At 36.5% G+C, this 22,592-nt stretch overlaps 3 protein-coding genes across 7 annotated transcripts; 2 read left to right on the forward strand and 1 right to left on the reverse strand.

Moving 5' to 3' along the window:
* The first annotated feature begins 155 nt into the window (after window positions 1-155).
* On the forward strand, window positions 156-5,051 carry LOC140762278 (uncharacterized protein At4g19900). The gene is made up of 5 exons (XM_073099987.1): window positions 156-1,376; window positions 1,755-1,904; window positions 2,629-2,766; window positions 3,337-3,531; window positions 4,521-5,051. The coding sequence occupies exons 1-5, from the start codon at window positions 196-198 to the stop codon at window positions 4,705-4,707; spliced, it is 1,851 nt and encodes a 616-aa protein (XP_072956088.1). The 5' UTR covers window positions 156-195; the 3' UTR covers window positions 4,708-5,051.
* A 127-nt stretch (window positions 5,052-5,178) lies between these two features.
* On the reverse strand, window positions 5,179-14,141 carry LOC140762277 (protein MICRORCHIDIA 6-like). Of its 5 annotated transcripts, none has more exons than XM_073099983.1 (21): window positions 13,966-14,141; window positions 13,768-13,828; window positions 12,395-12,703; window positions 12,248-12,322; window positions 12,100-12,134; window positions 11,778-11,856; window positions 11,552-11,641; window positions 11,400-11,475; window positions 10,578-10,656; window positions 10,305-10,439; window positions 9,808-9,906; window positions 9,280-9,381; window positions 9,059-9,205; window positions 8,746-8,838; window positions 7,465-7,516; window positions 7,167-7,278; window positions 6,485-6,726; window positions 6,309-6,409; window positions 5,796-5,872; window positions 5,551-5,593; window positions 5,179-5,318 (listed from the first exon to the last, which is right to left on the reverse strand). In XM_073099983.1, the coding sequence occupies exons 2-21, from the start codon at window positions 13,796-13,798 to the stop codon at window positions 5,217-5,219; spliced, it is 2,079 nt and encodes a 692-aa protein (XP_072956084.1). In that variant the 5' UTR covers window positions 13,799-13,828; window positions 13,966-14,141; the 3' UTR covers window positions 5,179-5,216. The 5 variants fall into 5 exon arrangements, with proteins under 5 accessions (XP_072956084.1, XP_072956083.1, XP_072956087.1 ...); XM_073099982.1 differs by having other exon boundaries at window positions 13,927-14,141; XM_073099986.1 differs by having other exon boundaries at window positions 13,763-13,828; window positions 13,966-14,140.
* Window positions 14,142-14,422: 281 nt separating this feature from the next.
* On the forward strand, window positions 14,423-20,172 carry LOC140762775 (uncharacterized). Its single transcript, XM_073100720.1, has 5 exons — window positions 14,423-14,536; window positions 15,778-16,853; window positions 17,748-18,081; window positions 18,516-19,136; window positions 19,612-20,172. Exons 2-4 carry the CDS (start codon window positions 15,803-15,805, stop codon window positions 18,529-18,531), a joined length of 1,401 nt encoding a protein of 466 aa, XP_072956821.1. The 5' UTR covers window positions 14,423-14,536; window positions 15,778-15,802; the 3' UTR covers window positions 18,532-19,136; window positions 19,612-20,172.
* The last annotated feature ends 2,420 nt before the right edge of the window (window positions 20,173-22,592 follow it).

The following is a 22,592-nucleotide window of genomic DNA, read 5'->3' on the forward strand; positions in this document are numbered from 1 at the left end:
AAATGCAAAACGTATTGTTCAACCAAATTCCAATTACTAATCCAACGGTGATCCATCTGACTATGTCTGCTGACAATGACATTGCCAAAGCACCTAACAATAATGCTTGGCAAAGTCGCAAGCAATTAGATTTTACTTCTTAAACCCCCCAACCACCCAAGTCCGCATTTTGTTATCAAATACTTCTATTTCCAAATGCTCCCCCGGTCCCACCCCTCCTCCCGCCGGCGCTCCGCCTACGGCCCCCAGCTATGCGCCCTCGTCGCCGCCCTCCTCCTACTCCTCTCCCTCTTCGTCCTCCACTCCCGCCTCTCCTCCTCTTCCCTCCTCCCCCGGACTTCCCCTGAGCCCTTCCTCCTCGACGACGACGACGACCACGAGCCTTCTCCTGACTCCTTCGCCGACCCCCTCGAAGACCGCATCGACGAGCTTGACGTCCTTGACGAGGACGCCGCTGACCGCTCCCGCCGCCGCCTCCCCGACGACGGCGCCCTCCGCATTGACGCCGACGGTGCCGACACCGATGAGTCGGACCCATCCGCCGTATTCTGGGACCACACCCTTGGCGTCGCCCGCCGGCCCTTTGGCGGCCGCCGTGATGGAAATGTCGCTTGGCTGCGCGAGGGCGAGGAGGTCCGGCAGTCGGATCGGATTGGGATCGCCTTCGGATCCGACGACGAGCCGGTGGACGAGGACGTGCGGGTGAAGCTGGGATCTATTAGGAGGATCGAGGACGCGTTGCTGCTTAAGGTCGGATCCGGTAGTGGAGCGTCATCGCTACGGCTGGGGTGGGAGCGGTGGCTGGAGGCGAAGGCGGATTTTCTGAGGAAAGATAGGATGCTCCGGTCTAACCTTGAGCTGCTCAACCCCAAGAACCACCCGCTTCTCCAGGATCCCGATGGGCCGTGGCTAACCGCCCTCACCCGTGGCGACCGGCTGGTGCAGAGGACGTTGTTGAATGAGCTGGAGAAGACCCCATTTGTAGAGGATAGAAGTGCGGATGCTAAAGGAGCTGAGGGGCGAAGTGTACGCTCGGATGCAGAGGAGGAAGAGAAGAAGAAGATTGCTTTGAAGGAGAAGGAGACGGAGAAGAAGAAGGGAGAGGAGAAGGTCAAGGATGTCGATCATGGTCGACGATGGGGATACTTTCCTGGGTTAGATCCACATCTGGGGTTCTCTGAATTCATGGATCAGTTTCTCGGTGATCGGCAATGCTCGATGAGGGTGTTCATGGTGTGGAACAGCCCACCATGGACTTATGGCGTCCGGCACCAGCGAGGGCTGGAAAGCCTTCTCCGACACCACAGGGATGCGTGCGTTGTGATGCTCTCAGAGACAATGGAGCTGGATTTCTTCCGGGATTTTGCAAAGGATGGGTACGAACTTCTCTAGTTTCCAGAACATGTTCTTTTTATTAGTTTTGCAAATTGTTGATATCTTGCAGTTTGGTTGATATATATTACTTTCTTCATTTCTAGAATCCTCGTTGCAGGGTGTTGATACTAACTTTTGTTTCAGTTCACTTTCTGCTCTACTAGTATTTGATATTATATGGTATTGGTGGTGTTGGCTACTAAGTTCTTTGAAATAATTCTTATAAAGTTATTAGCATTTCAAACTATTCATATCAGTGAATTTCATGCTAGTTAAGTTCTAGGTACATATAAAATTTTTTCGTAGATTTGAAGAGCAAATTGATCTAAAAATGCAAGAGCTCACGTTCATTAATGATGTTGGATTTCTCTTCCTTACAGGTTCAGAGTTGCAGTTGCTATGCCAAATCTTGACGAACTTCTGGAGGGCACTCCAACACATATTTTTTCAACTGTGTGGTTTGAATGGAGAAAGACAAGGCATTATTCTATACATTATAGTGAACTAATACGACTTGCTGTTCTCTACAAGTAAGGTTTCCTTTCTTTTCTAGACCAAGTTTCTTCTTACTGTGCGCAACTTGTTATTGTGTAGTGACCTAGCAATACATCATAAACATCCTCATGAATTTCTATAGATCCTAACTATTGAATGATTTCCATGCCATAATAAAGTCAAAAGGAAATAATTTGCTTGATCATCTTACTCAGATACACTGTGGAGACCGGCCCAAAAGCTCCTTTTAGAACGCATTTTTGTTTGTATGTGTGTTTAATTCTTTGTGAAGCAAATAGGTTGGTTACTCTTTTGTTCACTATGAGGGAATTATTGGTGGCCGATACCTACTAGCTTGTTAAGATCATAGAGTTTAAGATGCCTGACAACCTAGAATTCCTGGAGAAGATTAAATACTTGTCATAAGTTTCAAGTTCCTAGGTCCCCTAGGTACAAGATTGAAGATGAAGTACACATAAGTAGTGTAAACTGTTAACTGTTGCTCTGGGATTGTATGAAATCTACTGTATAAATTTCTGTCTCCAATTTTAAACATTTTCCTTGTATCTTTGAAAACCTTTACTTAATGAAGAACCTTATTCATGCATCTGTAGAAGGACAAATCCTTACCTTAAAGGTAGATGTGTTGCTGTCTGCATTGAAACATTTTGTGTCAATTTAACTTCTTATAACAACTATACTTGTAATTTATTCCTATTTTATGACAAGAACATGTGCGATGCTTTTTGAAAAATGCAGATATGGAGGCATATACCTTGATTCTGATGTTATAGTTCTGAACCCTTTAAATTCTCTCCAGAATTCTGTTGGTATTGAGGAGCAAGTTGCTGGGAATTCAACCTTTAGTGGTGCAGTAATGGTATTTTCAAAACACAGGTACTCAAATAATTTTATGTATGCATTTTGGGCTATTAATCAGAGTCTGTTCCTTGATATAATGAAATTAGTATGTCCCTTATTTATTGTTTTAAAGCTTTTGTATTCTTGCCCATCGAGATGTATAAATATTCTCCTGAAATTGATTATAGATCCACTTTGCATGCCTTATATAGAACAAGAACTGTCAACGTTCTATTCATGGTTGACAGATGGTTACAGACTGATTGGGAGACATTTGCTTTCACTTAGGTCGATAGACTATTCTCTACTGCATGAGGATATCAAAATAATGGTGGACGGTTCATTCCTCATTTGGTCCTTTAAAGGTCTGCATGAAGAAATCAATATAATGGTCTGATTGGTGACATCTGCTTTTATATAGGTCAATAGAAAAGTTAATTTCATGTAGAAGCTTTTTTGTTCTACATGTTTTGGCATATTTCATCAGATCTTGACAAGGAGACAACCTTCAAAGTCAAGCTGATGTTCACATCTTTACTTACTATTTTATGATAAACTGTGCACCTTTTGTATCTGTTCAAACATAATATTCTATTGTCATTGCAGTCCTTTCCTGATGGAGTGCCTGAAGGAATTTCATTCAACATATGATGATACCCTTCTAAAGTGGAATGGAGCTGATCTGATGACAAGAGCAATAGACAGGCTTTCTAGCAAAGTAGATAAAAGCTACGGACAGCTTGACATAAAGATAAAACCTCCTTCTGTATTTTACCCTATCAGTTCCACAAATATCACTAGGTATGTTCTTCGTGATAGTACTCATTGGGTCTTCTGACTTATCATCTGTTTGTTGATTCTTAACATCATAGTCCATATAATTACTCAAGTTGATTTGATGCCAAACGCGGTGGAGAGAGAGAGAGGTGGGGGAGGAAACTGAGGAAAAAAAGAATGGGATTTCACACCTCTATCCTAAAAATGATTTCACACCAAGGTTCTCAAAAGAACAAAGTCAAATAATCTTTTATTAGCATCAAAAGAAAATACAATGGATCTATATATAGATTTACAATGAAATTAAGTAATAAACATTCTGCATAAGAAATAAATAAAAGACATTCAAAATAAATAAAAATTATAACCAAATCCTTATAGGAGGAATCATCAACTATCGACGCCTCTTATGCTGGTACACACATCATCGAGTTCTATCAGTAATGTCCGCATCACGATTGTTACCGCAATAATATTGTGACCAATTATTAACTTGTTTTCCTGTTATTTTGATAGCACTTAACCTACACTGAATATGATATGGGCTGAATATGATGTGGGCTTTATATTTCAACCTTATTTGGTAACAACAGCTGAGATTGGTCCTCTGATATGTTTAATGATTCTGAGAGAATTAAGAATTTCTGTTTATATTCCTATAAATTTGAATTAAGAACTTCTGCTTTTACTCCTATCTATTTTTTGCCTTATTATACAATACATATTAAAACTTGGGGATACTATAGTGGCAAATTCCAGAAAAGAGACTTTTCTATTGTTGAATACCATCAAGGTGGACATTACTCCCCTGTTAGAAGAATTAAGCGGCACCTGAAACAGATTGATTTTATTATCCTCATTGAATGATCTTTATCTCGTCTCGTCCTGAGAGAGCCCACAGTGATGGAGTTACTCCTTCTCATCCCAGATTTGATAGAAACAATTATTTTTACTGCAATCATCTAAGAAAATATGTCATCTCCTGGACATTCTAATCTAGTGGTATTATACAGGTACTTTGCAGAACCAGCTGATGAATTTGAAAGAGTGGAGCAGGAAGCTTTATTTATGAGGATGGTGAAAGAGTCAATCACGTTTCATCTCTGGAATAGCATTACATCTACACTGGTTCCTGAACCTGGCAGTCTTGTCGAAAGGCTTCTAAATCACTATTGTCTACACTGTTTTGATGTGCTGTAAGTTTAGATGGCAGTATTGTGTTCCATTCGGCATGTTCTTCTTTATGCAAGATGCACACTCTCCTTGGAAGCTGTATCAACTTGACATACGGGTTTTAAACTTGCAAAGTTGTGTAATTACTTATTAGTTTGCAAGTTTTTTAACCCATTCGAGAAATCGGAATATTGTGGCTGAATGACAGATGGAAAGACGGAGTGGATTATCACTAATTCAATACAGAAGGCTGGCTCATCCTTAGATTTGAGAGCTGAATAGCCTGTCAGTATGATAATTTTTGTTATACAGCAATACAGTGGTGTTTATTATATGAAACATGTTCTGAGACTTCAATAAAATTCTTTGTTTATAAATATTCTTTACGGTTGCAGTTGTACAACGTTCAGGCTGGGAACTATACACTCATTATCTCCAAGGGATATATAATCATGTAAAACCAAGAAAAGGCTGATCCAAAATTGCTGCTATATGTACAGATGAATCTGAGAACCAAAAAAACTAAGCAAAAATATTTACAATTTCTCCGACTTGACATCACGTGTTGATACGAGATCGACAATGAGATTCTTGTAGAGTCTTCGGGTATGCTCAAGTTCGCGCCTAAGCTGTTGTTCCTGCTCAATAAGCGATAATAAGTAATTAGCAAAAGAGATTATCACATTCTCTACATATCTTTGAGTAATATTTGCCGAACATTCTTTAACTATATATGATGTGAACTGCAATGTTTGAAAGAGAACTAAAAATGGCTTGATATCCGATCTCGCTTCAGAGCCTACCACTCAAGCTGATAAATTAATGCTAGACATTGGCCACTATTTGGAGAGCATAGCAATTAACCATTACCTTGAGCAGAAGTTCTCTCTCTGTCTTCTCATACTCCAAGCACCTAAGAGATCAATCAAATGCAAAATTAAAAATGTGATAGATATATTTGAATACGAACATTGGTATTCCCCATGAAACTGTTGTGCAAAAGATTAGTCTCTGTTGAAGCTACACTAGTTGTCATTGTAAGATGATATAGGAGAGCATCTTATAACTCAGGACACTAGCATCTTCTAAAGAAATATTGAATCCCGAATACTTACTCAGCATGAAGCTTCTTGTTTTCGTGCATTATGCGTATGTTCTTCTTGACTGGACTCTCGTCAACACCATGACAAAGCTGTAAGATGATAGAGATCAGCATGAAGTTTTATTTAACTTTAAGAAGAAATCATTTCCACCATTCTTCTATCATGCATTTGCAAGACTGGAGATTAGTGCGTGCTAATTGTTTCTTGGGCCACATATATAGATTAATAGACTACAATACAACATGAAAAATAACTGCTGATGGAGAATGGTTATGTTGAAACACTAGGTATTCCATTCACTTACAGGCAAACTGGATCACACCCAATTTGGAGATACTTCAATCTATCGAGCAATAAAGCAGACTAGGAAGCAAATATGGAATTATTTACAAAGAAACCAACATATAAGCTACAAAAAGATGAGAATTAACATCAATATAAGGGTTCAAAAGGTTATAAACCTTATATGGTCAGCTGACTGAATTATTTGTTTAACAAAGTGCTTCCAAAGCACCAATCACTAACCTGCTTCTTGGAACTTCTTTCTGATTCATTGTCTACTTCCTGCCTTTCAACTGATCCCATTTCAATGATATGTTTCTCACGTCTCCTTTTCCCTAGTACTCCTGTTTTGCAAATTGAAGAGAGCATGGGGTTGGTGCTATATATCCATTTCAAGTGACAGGATGTACAGAAATTACCTAGTTGAGAAACAGCATTGTAGCTGGAGCTAAGTTCTTGTGAAGTTGACAATGATGATGCACATGAAGCACTAATTTCCTTGTTTCCGGTAGACATTTGAGTGGAACATCCCGTAGGTTGTTCTGAAATTCTAGTGTTCATCATGTCTGGTAATCCGTTACATATTGAGGGAAGCAATTGATGAGGAGTTGGCACTGAAAGGGAGTCTTTGGTATAACCAAGCAAATGACAATGATACTCCCTGACAAGTCGAAAGAAAATGAGAAACCGTAAACCCAACACCTTAAAGATATTCATACAAGGAGAAAAAGATCCGAAACTCCTAAAAACATATAGGAAACTTTTTGAGCATGCATAGCATCTTGAAGTACAATTTCTTGAGACATAAAGAAGCTAAAAGCTCAGACTTTATCAACCACAAGGTCCATAACTCTTGTTACAGACTATTTGCCAGCTAAGATAATGATAACTGTCTGAATCATCAGAAAATGCTCGACTGACATTTACATCTATTTGCCTCCTCTAAATTATTGATATCTTCAAGGAGCATTATTATAACTAAATTTTAATGTGTAATGTACAAAAGTGCTAGTCAGGTGATAAAGAGATGGAAAACATCATAAAACTCAAGTTATCGTGGAAATTAGAATTTAAGAAGATTCCAAAAGGAAGAGGGTGTACCAATACTCATAAGTCATTTCTCTTAAACGGTTTTCCAGCTTTTGATAGATAGTGGACCTCTCAAAACCTTGCTTGTCATGTGTGGGTTTGATAAAATTTGCCTCAAGTACACCTGCAAACGAAACGATTAACTATAAATAAATGGCAACAGCAATTTCCAATACAATCTGGATATTGGAAAAGGGATATTTGTCACAAGTGCCAACAAGGAAGAAAAAGAAACGGTAGAAATAAAACTAGGTGCAAAAAATTAATAAATAGAAAAGGAACAAGATATCCATCTGGCCTACAGTCTTACCAGCAATACCTCTACCTTTACTGCCTGAAGAATTCACAATGCGGTGAAAAGGCTGAGAAGAATAAAAATCAAATGGTCCATAAAATTAAAGGATGAAAAGAATTTGGTCCAATAGAAATAAGAAAGATTTAATGAAAGAAAAAGTAACAAGAAAGAGGACAAGAACCTAATTAAACATCAACATAAATTAGAATCTTTAGACATGGTAGGAAAAGGTTGGACCAAATAAGAGATGGCCTTGGCACGTGTGATGCAATATATATATCGGTAGGAATCTTAATGTAGTTCTGGAGCCAAATTTGCTCACAAGTAATGACCTATTTTGTAGCTTTTGATATATTTTTACTGACTATCAACTTGGTATCAAGCCTCTAAAAGATGGTGTCAAATTCTAAAGATCAGACAAAAGGACTTGATATCAAAGCTACAAGGCAAGTGGATAGAGCACTTCTTGCTTGTAGTTTAGGCCCATGCAATCTAAAAGTAACTCCTCTAGAAAGTTTGGAATAGCCTAGAGCAATCATGACCATAGATCAACATGCCTGGCATACTGGCCAGCACGTGTTGGCACATATGAGCTAGAGTATTGTTGACACATATACATGGGAATATCTTGACACTCCCACATTACGACTTGTATACGATGATCATGTGTACCTCCCCATATAGATCCTGTTCCAAACTGGCCTAATATTTGATACCGGGGCAACCCCTTTCCATCATGACGGTCAGTGCGTAGCTGCCAATGGCTAATTGAAACTCCTCATGTTACTAGCATGACAATTCTTCATCATCAAAATAAAGTACAATTTTTTGGTGTAAAATAATAAACTTTTGGTGTACAAAAAACATAGGCTAGAAGCTGTGGAATCAACTTGCAAGAAATCAAGCTCAATGATACATGAAATTGTCGATTTTACTTGACAATTTGAACTAAAACTAAAAGAGGCCTAATAAGTAAATGTGGATGGTGCGAAGCTTTTTTCTGGTAAAAAACTTAAATGCTTATCATAGAAAGAAAAAATTCTAGAGAAGGATGTGCTGCACATAGATTAGCTAAGAATGGACTTTAGAGCAACAGAAGAAGGTGATAGTATGGGTGCAGGCTTAAAGATTATCTCATAAAAAGACATGGTCCAATCTATATCACATGATAAGGATTGTTTGGACATGGTGGCAGCAAAAATTCATCATGACCTTAAGGAATATTTGCAGATACAAGAAAGTTGATCTTCACTACATCAAAGAAGGAAGAAAGATCAATAGGAAAGAAATCCTTACCAGTATAAGACGATTCTTGTGATAGATGTTAAATCCATGAACGTTGACATATGGAGAACCATCCAAGAATCCAATCGTAGTGATAACCTCGGCCTGCATCAAGGATATGAAAGGAAAAAATCATAAAGTTTATGCATGCCAATAATGTCAATAGCTAAAAATTACAATCTCATAAATATCATGCTGCTCTGCTATATTCTATTGTAGTACATATAAGTTCATCTAGGCAAAATTATAGAACTTATAGCACCTTATAGATAATACAGATGAAAATTAATATATCCACAAGAGAAGTAATATGCTCAGCACAAACCTCTGTTTTTCCGCAAACTTTGGGATTATATTTGATACATTCGCAATATCTAAGATCATTAATTATATGATGATGTTCAACTTCACGTCCACGTAAGATGATTCTAAAATAGTCTGGTAGATGCAAATACAGAATAGAGGAGTAGGCCTGTAATTTTTCAAAAGTAAGTATCTGAAGAATTCTTTTTTTTTTGAGAATATGGACTTAAGCAAGAAACTAACTCGAAGAGAATAGCGGAGTCGACTTGCAATATGCTTTTGTGTTAGTATCTTTGACTTGTCGTTTCTTTCTACTGACCTAGGTACCCCTGTGATAATAATATCCTGAAACAACAATAAGCCCAACTGAACTATTAGAAAGGCTTATTATGAGGAAAGAAACACTGAAATATTAAATTGCAGAAGAGCGATGACAACAGTAACTGATGGTGTTCATCGATAAGAGAACAAATAAGATACACAGAAAAGCCGCAATCATGGTGATGCTTAACCTTCAGCAAAATTATGGTATTTCAAGAGGAATAAAAATAGAAGTGTTTGCACAGAAAGGAGTTGGGCAGAAATACTGCCTTTATCATTCAAAATAAAAGCTCAATAAACATATAAGGAGAAAAACGCCAAATTTCAACTCTTAGTAAAAATTTCGTAAAAATCATAATCATCTCTTCAGAAATAGAGATTAACTTTTGAAACAAAAATAGTAAACCAACCACTTCTGAGGAAGCATTGAAATATCGAAGACATACTAACCTCTATATCAGCATCAAAATCAAGCTCTAGAACTCCCTCATCATTGAACCATAAATTGAAGATGATAATTTTCGTGCCATGATGGCCTATGTCACTGAACTGTTCAATAACAAAAATATAGAACATGTCATTTCTGTGGTAGAGAAGATGGAATATGATCATTTGAATCTAAAGGACATTCATGAATCACAAAAAGCCATATGTTTTACATCAAAATACTCAAGCATTGAGAAGTTCGAATATATGATTTTAGAATGATAAGGGACCACCATAACCAGAACAGATAATACAAATCAAGTAAAACTAGCTAAAGTTAAGAAGTTAAAGCTAGGACCAAGGATTTTTAACAGCCAGAAACAATAAATTGCAAAACAGTTTTTTTTTTCCAACGAGAGTCCAAAAACAGTGTACACTTTTGACCATAAATAAATGATAAACCGTACAATTTTCATGCATTAAACTTAAAATAGACTTAAAGCTACAATCCTCCAACTTACATTTTGTAGCAGCTCATCTTCTGTAGCAAAGGGAGACCAATTCAATAGAACTGACAGATTGGAGGACATTTGATTTTGACTATGCCGAATTAACCTCTCTGTTACACCTGTCAATGGATTGTACATATAGTACACCTAAAGAAAGAAATGCTTATACTATTAAAACATATATAGAACGACAGATACATGTAAAACAGATCATTAAGCAGAAAAGGCAGAAAAAGACAAAGAAGTAATGAATCTTAATTGAAAGCCGAAGGTTTACCAACTTACCATAGGCACTACAATATCCTGATGTCCTGTCTTCCTCAGAAATGTGTAAGAAAGAAGTCCAACAGATTGGGTTAACTCCCTGAAAGGAAAGGACAGGTTAGCTGGACAGGAATTAGATAGAGGAATAAAGAAACATGTAGAAGTTTAGCTTGCACTAAATGAATCAAGCCTAGATGTATGAGCACAACTCATTACAAAACTGGCACACACTTCAGGATAGCCTTGATCCTTTTTATGTTTTGCAAATGTTTGAAAGGGTTCAAAAATTGTTACATCCATAGGATGATAGGATGATACAACCTTTTTCTACAAAAAATAAACATGATCTTCTTGTACAGAATCAAGAAGATGTTGCCTCAATCCAAAACTTCCAACGAACTTTCAACCAAGATTTACAGTTTCACATTTCTAGGTTACAATGGAATATATGTAAACAAATTCCAGGTATTTTTCTGTTCAAATAATTACCTTGCAATAATTAACACAAAAAGTAAGTCTTTACTACGTGTGAATCAAACATAAAAAAATTGGCCTTAGACAGTCTTATTATTATCTGATCTTTAATAATGCAATTTGGCATGATATACTAGAGATACAGAAGTTATTAGATGACATGAAATTGAAATCTAACAGATGAATTTTAAACTGGACATTACTTATTTTGATGGTTTGAATTAAGTGAAAAGTAACAGAACTATGAATCTATGATATGCTGATAATAGTATCCAAATTGTACCACTTTAGAAGTAACACATCTTTTGGCTATCCAACATGCATAAAGTATAATAGGACACAAGTAGTCAGTTTGAACTAAATTACAACCTTCCATTAATACAGCTGCTAAAAACAATGACATCTGCCCCGAGCCGCATAGTGCTAGTTTTGAAACCATTTCCATCTGATTTATATATCACGATATCAGTAAGAAGGAGAATATAGGTACTAAAACAGGAAAAATGTTTGGGGATCCATACATTGTCCTATTGACGAACATGATTGCTTATCAGAAAATCCAAAGCTCATACAACGGCGCAAGGATTCAGGATCCATTCCACCTCCATCATCTTGTTGTAAAACAAGTAGTTTGGTACAAAATAATCAAGTACATATAGATTATATTAGTCTATAGGTAAAAGAGAGGTACGGAAAAGGAAGTCCTCAAACTTAGTGACTTGGCTGACAAGAATAAGGTAGAAGTACCTTGAATCAACAAAGCAGGACTTCCATTTCGTGGATTAGTAATTTTGTCTATGATGACAAAAGTAGCCCCATTTTGTATCTGATCAATGTAAAAGTTCAATAAAAGCAGCTTAAACAACACTTCCATCATATTAAAAAGTTGGCAAAGGAAAAAAAAAAAACAAATTGAGATATAATGACAGAAAAATCTTTTTTCTGAACCAAATTAAAGAGGACTGAGTTAGTTAATAAATGGAACAAAGTAATTGCATTTAATTTGAAATTATATCAATCATTCTATGGCCTTAGGATTAATATTAGAAGACCATCAAAGGAAATATACCTCATCAACTGCATTATCAAGTAATTCTGCTATGGCTGGGAGAAGAATCCATAAACAGCAGCGAAGTTAGTCGTAAGTTCCAAAGCTAGGGACTACGAATGAACAACAACAAAGAAAAATATGCATTTTTAAACCATGTTAGACATACCACCAAAAGCCCACTTGTGTGAAGTAGCATTAGAATGGAGAAACTTAGGATGCACGCATAGACGATTCTGGACATCTGTATAGAGATAAAAAAAAAGTTAATAGACAATGTGAAAATGTGTACTAAAGAACATCAAAACTCTTATACTTGGGTTTAGCGTTCCAGAAGTCTGTCCAGCTTCATAATCCCCAGCACTCCAAAATTGCCGGCTCAGAGGTGCCCTGGCACTCCCTTGGCTTAAAGTTTGCAGTTCATCTGTGGCTCCATTTTCTGTGTAACCTTTTGTATTTTCAATAGAAACTCTAGCTACATAACAATCTGCAGATTTTGCATGACAATTCGCAAGTTTGTAGAATCTTCTGTCTTGAGCTAGTCCTTGCAGTAGATTAGGCTTTTCATCATTCACAACACGTGCTTCACTTTCTCCATCAGCACACAAATCCGCAAAGCTCATCTCTGAAGAGGCTAAGTCAAATACCCAAACAAATGAAAAAATGAAATAAACCTATACAAAATTATATGAACTAAAACTAGATGAGAGAAATATAGAGCAGTGAAGGCAGCATTTTGAATGCTGCAATTTTGGGGAACCAATTTTGCCAACTCAACCCAAACATTTACAAAGGAATTTTGTGGAACTTGTAACAAATCAACTATTAAAGGTGTATCATAAATCTACTCTTAAATGGACTTGAATTTTACTCAAATCATGCTTTTTGGGCTTTGGCTTGAAGCTTTTGCATTGACCAAAATTTTACCCTCAAATGTATGCATAAATGTGTATGAGATGATGCACTAAAGTATACATCTACATGATAAAGCCTTCTAAAACATTGCTCGAAGTTTCAAGGAACAGTACTTGCCAAAACTTATTTTGAACTAAGACTGAAAACCACCTTAATTGAATCTCATGTAATTTACCCTGAAAGTTGATATTTGAATCAAAACACTATGTAGAAAAATAATCTGTTGCGATTCTTCAATTAAATCTTCATAATTTGAAGAAAAGTAGATGTTTCCAGTCTCATTACCGTCTATACAAAGAGTTAGCAACCCCTCTTCTATCTCATCAATAAAGAGATTCTACAATTACAAAAAAACTAACCAAGCAAGGACTTTTACTTCATGTCTCTATACATATATAGGAATCCCTCTCCTATTCCATCAAGGAATCCCCCACAAAAGACTAATTAAAGGACTTTTATTTCAAGTGAAATTAGTTGACATAGTCCCACTTGATCTCCTAATCTTATCAGGAAACATGAGACTCAAACTTAAAAACTACCCACCCTAGCTGTGTCAGATACACCAATATTATAAAGAGTACATACCTTTACAATCAGTTTTGGTTTTTTAACAGAGAGAGAGAGAGAGAGAGAGAGAGAGAGAGTTGTAAAGGGATGAGATCAACAGTATATAATCGATACATATAGGCTGCTAAAAGGTATGCCAATGAATAATTCTTAGTATAGAGAGTTTACAGGAATCTTAGTAGGAAAGGGAATCATGGTTGACCTTACGAGTGCGATATGGTTTCTTGACAGCTGCCATTGAATCAGTTTAAATTAATCCCGACGATCACGGCGGAAAATTCGGAAGCCACTTCGGAAATCAGTTGGTTTTTTTTTCAAAAAAAGAAAACGTAAATCAGTTGTTACAATCCAATGAGAATCCCAAATCAATAATCATCAGCCTGGCCGGCCTTTTGTTCGCCGTACCGGTACGTACCGCCCGTCGGGCTTCCCGGCTCGGCTGTGTTTTATTTTGATAGCCTATTACGGCCGGCTGCTGCTCGCTGCGCTCTTTATAAACATTGCTCGTCGAGACTCCATGACCCTTCGATATCTGAATCGAAGAATCGATTAAAAACTCACTCATTAAAGATGATGGTTCGACATACAAATTAAAAGACAAGACCCTCCTCAGTCCTCCCTCCACTGTTATTATTTTAGTCCAAAGATAATATAATTTGGTTTTTTTTTTTTAATCTTAATAGTAATTATTGTTAGGAGGTTACAAGTAGGTCATAACTATACGAGATTAAATGTCACAATAAAAGAAAAGAAAAGAAAAGAAAAAACTATATACATGTTTTCCCCTTTTAATGGGCCGAGTGTTCTTTATCAACTTAAACTCGGCCCCACTATTCCTGCTTCTTTTCCTCCTCTCCTCCTCCTCCTCCTCCCACCACCGCCGCCCAACTCAGCCCCTTTGTCCGCCGGCGGGTTACAACTATTCCGCCACCTTCCGACTTGCCGCTTACTTGGGCCTCAACAGAATGCGAAATAAGTAAGCCCCCCCCCCCCAGATCTGCGCTGCTTTATTCTTTTTGAACCATATCTCTCTCTATCGAGGATTTGAAGGGGCTTATGAGCTAAAGATTCGTGGCGATCTCATTTCTTTTCGACTGCCCTGGTTAGGGCTTCCTTTTTGTCTTTCTAGGTTTTAGAGTTAAGAGAATCTTGAATTATGAGCTGACTCGATCTCGTAATTTATGGGATAGTGATTACTTCAGTTGCCGTCCGAGTTTCCTCTCGGCTGTTTAGATCTTCCGGATAGTGTTCTAGTATTGAGATCATAAGAGTGTAAAATCGCATCTGAAATAAATACTATTGGCAACAAATCAAATCATTTGATCCAGTTAAGTACCATACTATCTTTGAGCCCTAAAGGAACAAGGAAATAAATCTAATCCTATTTTCCATTGTAATTAAATTTTCTATAAATATTTAATCAGTTGGTGATGGAAAGGTTGCTGTTATGGGATGTAATGGAATCGATTGAACACTAATTATTATAGGGCAGAGGAATTCGACAATGAACAACAATGATGATTTAAGGGAATAGGAGAATTATGAATAAGGAGAGAGTCCGAAGAAAATTCTGAACCCTGTTAAACTTCAAGCATGACACATGTAAGCTGTGAACTTATTGATAAATTTGGATCAGCTAGTCTCTTTATATGTCCTCAGTGTCAAATTTTTATGCAGTCAATACCAGCTGAGCAATTAGTTCTAGAAACTTATCATATCTATTAAATGGAATTCACAACATATATTTGCATGTTTCTAACAAGAAGTAGGGGACTCAGCAATTGTCATATTTTAAATCATCAATGGTTCTATAGTTGTTAGCATGCTACAATGAGAATTGGAAATTTGATCCAGTTAAATACCATTGACATGTATGGAATAGGTGACTGCTATTTGTTAACTATCCAGATCACATTCCCCGATTCTGTCCATTTTCTAACATTTGCTTTAATTATTTTCCTTTTTCTGTTGTGGTTGGTGCAGCATCCTCTATTCCATGAGTAGGATGCAGAAAACATGCCTACAGTGACACTATAATATATATGTATATACATGTATGTACGCATCTATGCTTCTCTTTCCTGAAATATACTGTTTATTTTTCCAGAAACCATGTAATTAGATTCAGTTACCTGAACTGGATTTTAGTTCTACATGTTTTCCTTATCAAAATCCTGTAATTCCATCCATTTAACAGACTCTTGGGCATGTTTGCAGACTTTTCAGTTATTGGCCATCTTGAATGGGTGCCATGGCAGGAACAATTCAGCCATCTCTTGGTCGTGTGAGGCTTACTGATCTCATAGCTTCTGAGGGGCTTCCTTCTGACTTGTACAAGATATCTGTATCAACTCTTACACAATCGCTTGCTCAGTATTCTGCTGCAATTATTCAGTTGCCACCTGGTGATGGTGCTCTTCTAAGATCTGGACTGGAATCTGGTCGTCTCTTTTTTCATCAGCATTCATATCCTACTGGCGAGATGGTTCATACGAGTGACAACCAAGAGTGGTGTAAGACCTCCGGTTATTATGCAGATCCTGAACTGTGGCAAGAAACATATGATTACAGGCCCGGTCTTACTCCTACAGAGCCCAATGGTGCTCTGGAGTTTCCTCCATCTGGTTTACCTGACATATTTGCATTACTTGGGAAAGTTGCTCGAGATATCTTGGACGCTATCAGCTTTTCTTTAAATTTACGAAGCTATTCATTTACTGAAATACTTGATAACATGCCTCTGAGGAGCAGAGAAATATCCTCTTCCGTTCTTTCAGTATGCTGCCATTCAAGGCCATCTTTCCAAGGATCGCAACATCATAACCTTGCAGCGCAGGAGGATGCGCAATTGGTCATGTTCCCAGATCATGAGCATCAAGTTGATAAAACTTTAATTACCCTTGTCAAGTCAGATAGAGCGGGCTTGCATATAAAGGATTTCCATGGGCGTTGGATACTTGTGGATGGTGACCTTGGCCCTCAAGATGCCATTATCTATCCTGGACTTGCGCTTTATCAGGCAACTGCTGGTTATGTCAGCCCAGCAATGTATAGGACTGATATGGGAAACTTGCAAGGTAACATATATGGACGGTGTTCTTTGGCTTTCAAGCTTATGCCAAGATCTATGGCAAGTCTGAGCTGTTCAGAGATGAGAGCAGCTGGCCATGGTGTTGAAGCTCAATTTCAAATTCCCATACCCGTGGATGACTTTATGCAGAGATCACACCCTACTGATCAACTCTTTGCGAAGAACAGTTTACCAACTTATACATTTCACACTGGACAAGATGGTACACTAGCATCCTAGTATTATAATCTATTTTCTGATTTGCTTTGTTATTTTCGTATTAGGGCAGATTTTTTTCCTCTAAAGGAGATCCTTTGACACACTTATTAACATATGGAATTGTTGAAGGCTGAAGATGCAAACTTGTATGAGAAATTTCAGTTGATTATACCATGGCTCATTGTGAAAGATCAATTTTACCTCTTGAATATTGTAGTTTCCATATCTAGCATTTGAATCATTTGACTGTTCTGAATGTTTTAGCATTTCTACTGCAAATTTGAATACCTAATCTTTTGTATCATTTATCTAGCCTAATGAATGTCTTCATTTAGCCTTTCTCTTTTTCCTCTTTTGTAAAGAATTCTCAGTATCTTGGATCTGCAGTTAAACTCCTTTGGGTTTTTTGGAGTCACCTCTTTTATTGCTTTAAGTAGAAACTGTCATCAGATAAAAATGATGAGAAAATTTCTTATAGGGGATAAAGTTATCATCTATCATAAGTACATTTCTGAATGATGCTCAAAATATTGTTATTGAAAATCCATGTACTTGAAGAAATAGAGTTACTCCCTTGATAATGCTGAAACATCTGGTATTATGTGGTCCCCATGATTTTTTTTTAAAATTATCGTAGAAGAAAATGGAGAAAGCAATTTGAATCTGGACAGACAACAGAATAAAGATACTGCATTATTTCTGTTAGTTTGTGGCACCTATAAGCTTACCATTTTACTTCTGGGGCATCAAGAGCAACTTCAATTTGTTTTGGAGCCCTCTGTGTCCTGTTTGCATTTCCTTTAATTCTTTTATGATCTTTACCAGGCATATAGATGGTTCATTTCAATTTATTACAAACTCATCATCTTCTAATTGCATTTTGGGATGTTTGGTGTAGCATCTTTTAAACCTTTAGCAAAGAGGAGGAAGAGCAGTGCAAGGCGCAAGCCTCTGCCACCTTCCAAAAGGCTACGTCTAGAGGCACAGAGGGTTCTCAAGGAGCGAGTTCAGGATATCGCAGACAAGAAGGGCATTAAGCTACGGTTTTGCAGCCTTAAGGAATGTGAGGGCCACATACACGCACTGGATAGCCCGTGTGGCAATACAAGAATGGAAATAGGATGGCCACCTGGAGTTCCTTTCGTTCATCCCCATGATCTTCCCAATAAAGCAAAACTCGGGTTTCTTGAAGCTTATGAGCCTGGTTGGGCTGCCTCTCAGCATGATATGGAGTTGAGTCTTAAAAATTCTTGATGGTCCAGTTAAAATTTGGTGAACTGTTAAATCTGTTACTCCATCTGAATGCATGCTTGTTATATAGTAATACACTACACTCCGTGCCACCAGTTCTTGCTTGGGCATATCTTTAGTGCATCCATTTATTTTTCTTAACATTTCAAAGTAACCTTAATATTTCATCATTTTTGAATTTATTGTTATTCTGGCATATAAAAGTATGCTCATTTTTCCATCAAATTTGGCATCACAGTGTTAAAAAAGGGTACATTATAGTGTTTGAGAGAACAAATATGTCTAGTAGACTTATATGAGCTGCCCATATCTCCATTTCTGAATTAAGAAATACATGATAGTTAACACCATTATTGTACTCTTGATTGGGGTTACTAAAATAAGCTGCATTGCAATCTTTTTCCTCTTCTTGCAGGAATCAATCTCCGTAACTTTCGATATTTGGCCATCCTCTGTCAGCTTGTGACTTGACAAACTCTGCCAACAGCTTGATCTCATCTTCTTGCAGCCTTGGTCCAAATGTACACTGACCCCTTGGAGTGCATTTCTCACCAAAGCCCTGAAGATGCAAAAGTATACTATCAATTATTTAACTACAGCTACCACCAATATCTTGCGTTAGTTTGTAAATACTGAAAATGGCAAAGGTTACTTGCCGGCATCCTTCCTTTCCCATAGTATGTGATGTTGTATAGTCCTTCCTCTGTGTCGACCCCGTTCCTGCAGAAATCACATTTCTTTGCTTCTTAGTTATAGTATTCACTTTCTAGTATATATTTAGTGGAGCGATGCTGCTTATACCTTTGTAAATCCTTCATGAAGAGAGTGGCACCCTGGGCAAAAAGGTGGAGTAATAAGTAAAATAAACTGAAGATTTTGCTTCTCTTTGAGTATGGAGTTAAAGAGACTCACAGGCTGCAGAATGTTTCCTCCCATATCATGGCAGCCAATGCAAGCTTTTTCAAACAGTTTAGCTCCATTGGAGAAAGGCTGTGCAAAGGATACTGCAGCAACAAAGTCAAAGGCCAGTTTCAAGGTATGGGTTGATATCTATTTTCATAGATTAAAATTTATTAGCATAATAGCTTAATTTTCATTACCTTACATGTAAAAACTTTCTACTTGTGCAGTTGTAGAGTGGCATGTATTTTATATTTCAATTTGGTGATATTTGCATAGCAAAACCGCTGTTAACTGAGCAACAATATCTCCTATTAAATGTATAATTAGATGACAAAAATGTTTCTGCTTTCTCCCCTGCTTTACCAATCAAGATTTAGATGATTCCATACCTGAAAAGCATTTCCTCAAGAAATTTAATGAAGATTGACTATTGTAGATATGGTTGTCCTTATTGGTGTTAAACATTTGTCATAATTTTTAATTTTGAAATGCTTGCTATTGTCTATTTTGATTTTGTGAAATTGATGTCTACATGGTGTACTCTGTAAATATCACTAGTATTCCTCTCTCAAAATTGCTACCGACACATTGTTTTTTATTTTTTGCAGTTGGAAGTATCGGGTGAAAGGGTAAAGGGGTACTATTGTAATAATTGCTCAAGTAGAAGGGCTTTAATAAAGGAAAGCAGGAGAAATTGTTCACCTGGGGCAGAAACGAGGTTGGGAGCGGATAAGGTGAGGATTGCAGCCATGAGAGGAGATGTCAGCCACTCCCCAATTCTAAAGGTTCTGCTGCTTTGATTCTTTTGGGTGCTGGTATTTTCCTCCTTCCTCAAAAGCTCCTGGTAAGGATACTACTATCATGGAGCACCTCAACAAATAATACTATTCACTCAATCACTTCATAATATGAATGAAATCCATTTGCAAATGGGAATTGTGTTCTACCTTCGTGAAATAGCAATGTTGGCTACCTTTGTAGTTGGACATTAGACAAAGAGGATGCATTTTTCTTCTATCAGAAAGGAAAGCTCTGGGGAAGAGAGAGAGAGAGAGAGAAATAATGTATGAATGGAATGGAATGTGTTGGGCTTAAATTTTGCCCTTCGGCCCAATTTGTATTTTGAAACGACTACTGAAGTGTTGGTAATTCTATTCAGCTTATTGATTGCTCTCCACTTCTCCCTGACCAGTTACGGGAATCTCGAGCATGAAGCTGATGTGTCCCTGACGCATTCTCTCGTTTGGTTTTTCTTATATTATCTTTTGTAAGAAAGCTTCCCTCATGTAATCATTTTCTCGCCAACCAGTTCAAATTCCTTTTGTACGCACATGTTTTCCTCTCTCTGACTCTCTCCTTCCTCTATCTTTTTTATTAGCTAGTCATCATAATCACAAATAACGAGTACAGAAAGTAGAAGATGACAATATAATAATATTCACTTCCAAATAATAATAATGATCTAGAGAAAGGGATCTGATATAAAGATTTCAGAAGAAAAAGGAATATAATAAAGGACAAATTACGTGGCTCCTTCTACGGAACTCGGTGACAATATTCCATAGAAATTAAGCCTTATACCATGCCGTTCACGTTGCTATTAAATTGGTAGGTAGTCTTTGGCATCAACTTCTAGCCTGCTCTTATTGAACTGCCCCTCTCGCACGTTTTTTATTTTTTTTTCTTTTAAGTAAAACAGTTGACATGATATGTCTTTCTATGATAATAACTGCCCAACAACAACAACAACAACAACAACAACAACAACAAAAGTCTATAGTGATATGTCTTTGCATGATAATTAGTAACTGCACATATAGCTTAACTAATGCTCACTATCTAATATGTAACCCACATCTGAGGCTCCTATTGAATCGCTCTTCCCACAATTTAAAAATTAACACGATAGAATAAAAATAATCAATCTAAATTGTTCACATGAAAATTAGCGGGTTATTTGTATTAAAAATCTACTTGGTTTTCGATTTGGCGAGGCTGAATCATTTTCGGTTTTCCTTACACTTGATATTTTTTTTTTCCCAACTTTGTCTCTCATGTTATTTGGTGCCTCATTAAATATTAACAAAACACTATAAGAGAGAGAAGAAATAGTCCCATACTCATCTTCATCTTTTACTTCATATGATGCTGCTAATTCTTCTTCTTCTTCGACGGTTCATTTTTCTATCTTTTAATCCTTCCTTTTTTTCTGTAGAAGTCTATCTAATCACTCTTTAATAAATAAATAAATAAATAAATAAATAAGATATTAAGAGGAGATAATTGTGATAAATTTAGGATTAGTTAAATAACCAAAAACATAACTTTGCATGATTATTATTTATTTTAATAGTTAAATATGTAAGAGATTATTTTTCTAAAACTACGCATAATTAGAATTTCATAGTTTAGGTATGAAATTCATAATTTAAGTACAAATTTCGTACTTAAACTACGAAAATTTAATTATGCACGGTTTCAAAAAAAATATTCAAAAGATAATTATCTAATGTCCAAAAATTACGAAATCAATTGGATAAAATATGTAACATCATGACGTAAAACTTTTATATTCGAAGTTTATCTATATTAGAAATCTATTTGCAGCTGAACGAAGAATTCATAGTTTAAGTACGAAATTTATAGTTTAAGTATAATTTTTTACAGTAATTCATAATTTTTAAGTGGATATTATAATTTATTTACAATAGAGATTAAGTTCTCTTTTTAAAATCTTGATTAAAGAGTTTTTATTTATTTAAACTATCTCTAATTAGTTTTTTACTGTATTAATTAAAGAGCAATTAAAGAGACTTAAATAATAAAAAAAATTAAGATTAAAAAATAGAAGAAAAATAGCAGCAATCAAAGAAGAGAAATAAACAACAATAAAAACGAAGACGACGAAGGAAAAGAACTAGCAACACCATAACAAGAAAAGAAGAACAAGGAGAAGAAAGATAAATTCGGTACTTCTCTTCATGTCAAAGTCAGAAAAAAATAAACAAAACCTCAAGTGCAATGAAAACAAAAAAAAATGATCATGCCTTGCCAAATAAAAAACCCATTTAAGTTTTCAATGTAAATAACCCAAAATTAGCACTAGTCGGCTCATTTCATAGTACCATTGACATGACCTAACCTATAGGTTAACGATGCATCTTTCTAAGCCATAGCAACCGTCGGTCCCTCATTTACTGTTCACAATTAATGCTGAATATTTTAGCAACTTAAGTTGCAATAATTTATACTTTACTGCCCAGTAATATACACTGATAGGGGTGAAAACGAATCGGATAGTGCTCAACTTATATCCGGATTCGTATTTTTAGTTCGGATACTGAATATTGGACGGATAGCAAAATTTAAAACCATATCCTAACTAAACGGATATGAATAATTTTCGGATAAATGATCGGATCTTAAACGGATATTAATTGAATTTAAAATAATTATAATATTTTATTTAAATATAATTAACACAAAATTATGAAGAGTTTTATAACAAATAATTTCTTTGTATGTCAAATATATAAAATTAGAGAAATTAATCTCTATAAATAATATATAACGTATTATTAGTAATAAT

The sequence above is a fragment of the Typha angustifolia genome, chromosome 7 (genome assembly GCF_048772165.1).
Source record: "Typha angustifolia cultivar Huaian chromosome 7, ASM4877216v1, whole genome shotgun sequence".
NCBI classification, from domain to species: Eukaryota; Viridiplantae; Streptophyta; class Magnoliopsida; order Poales; family Typhaceae; genus Typha; species Typha angustifolia.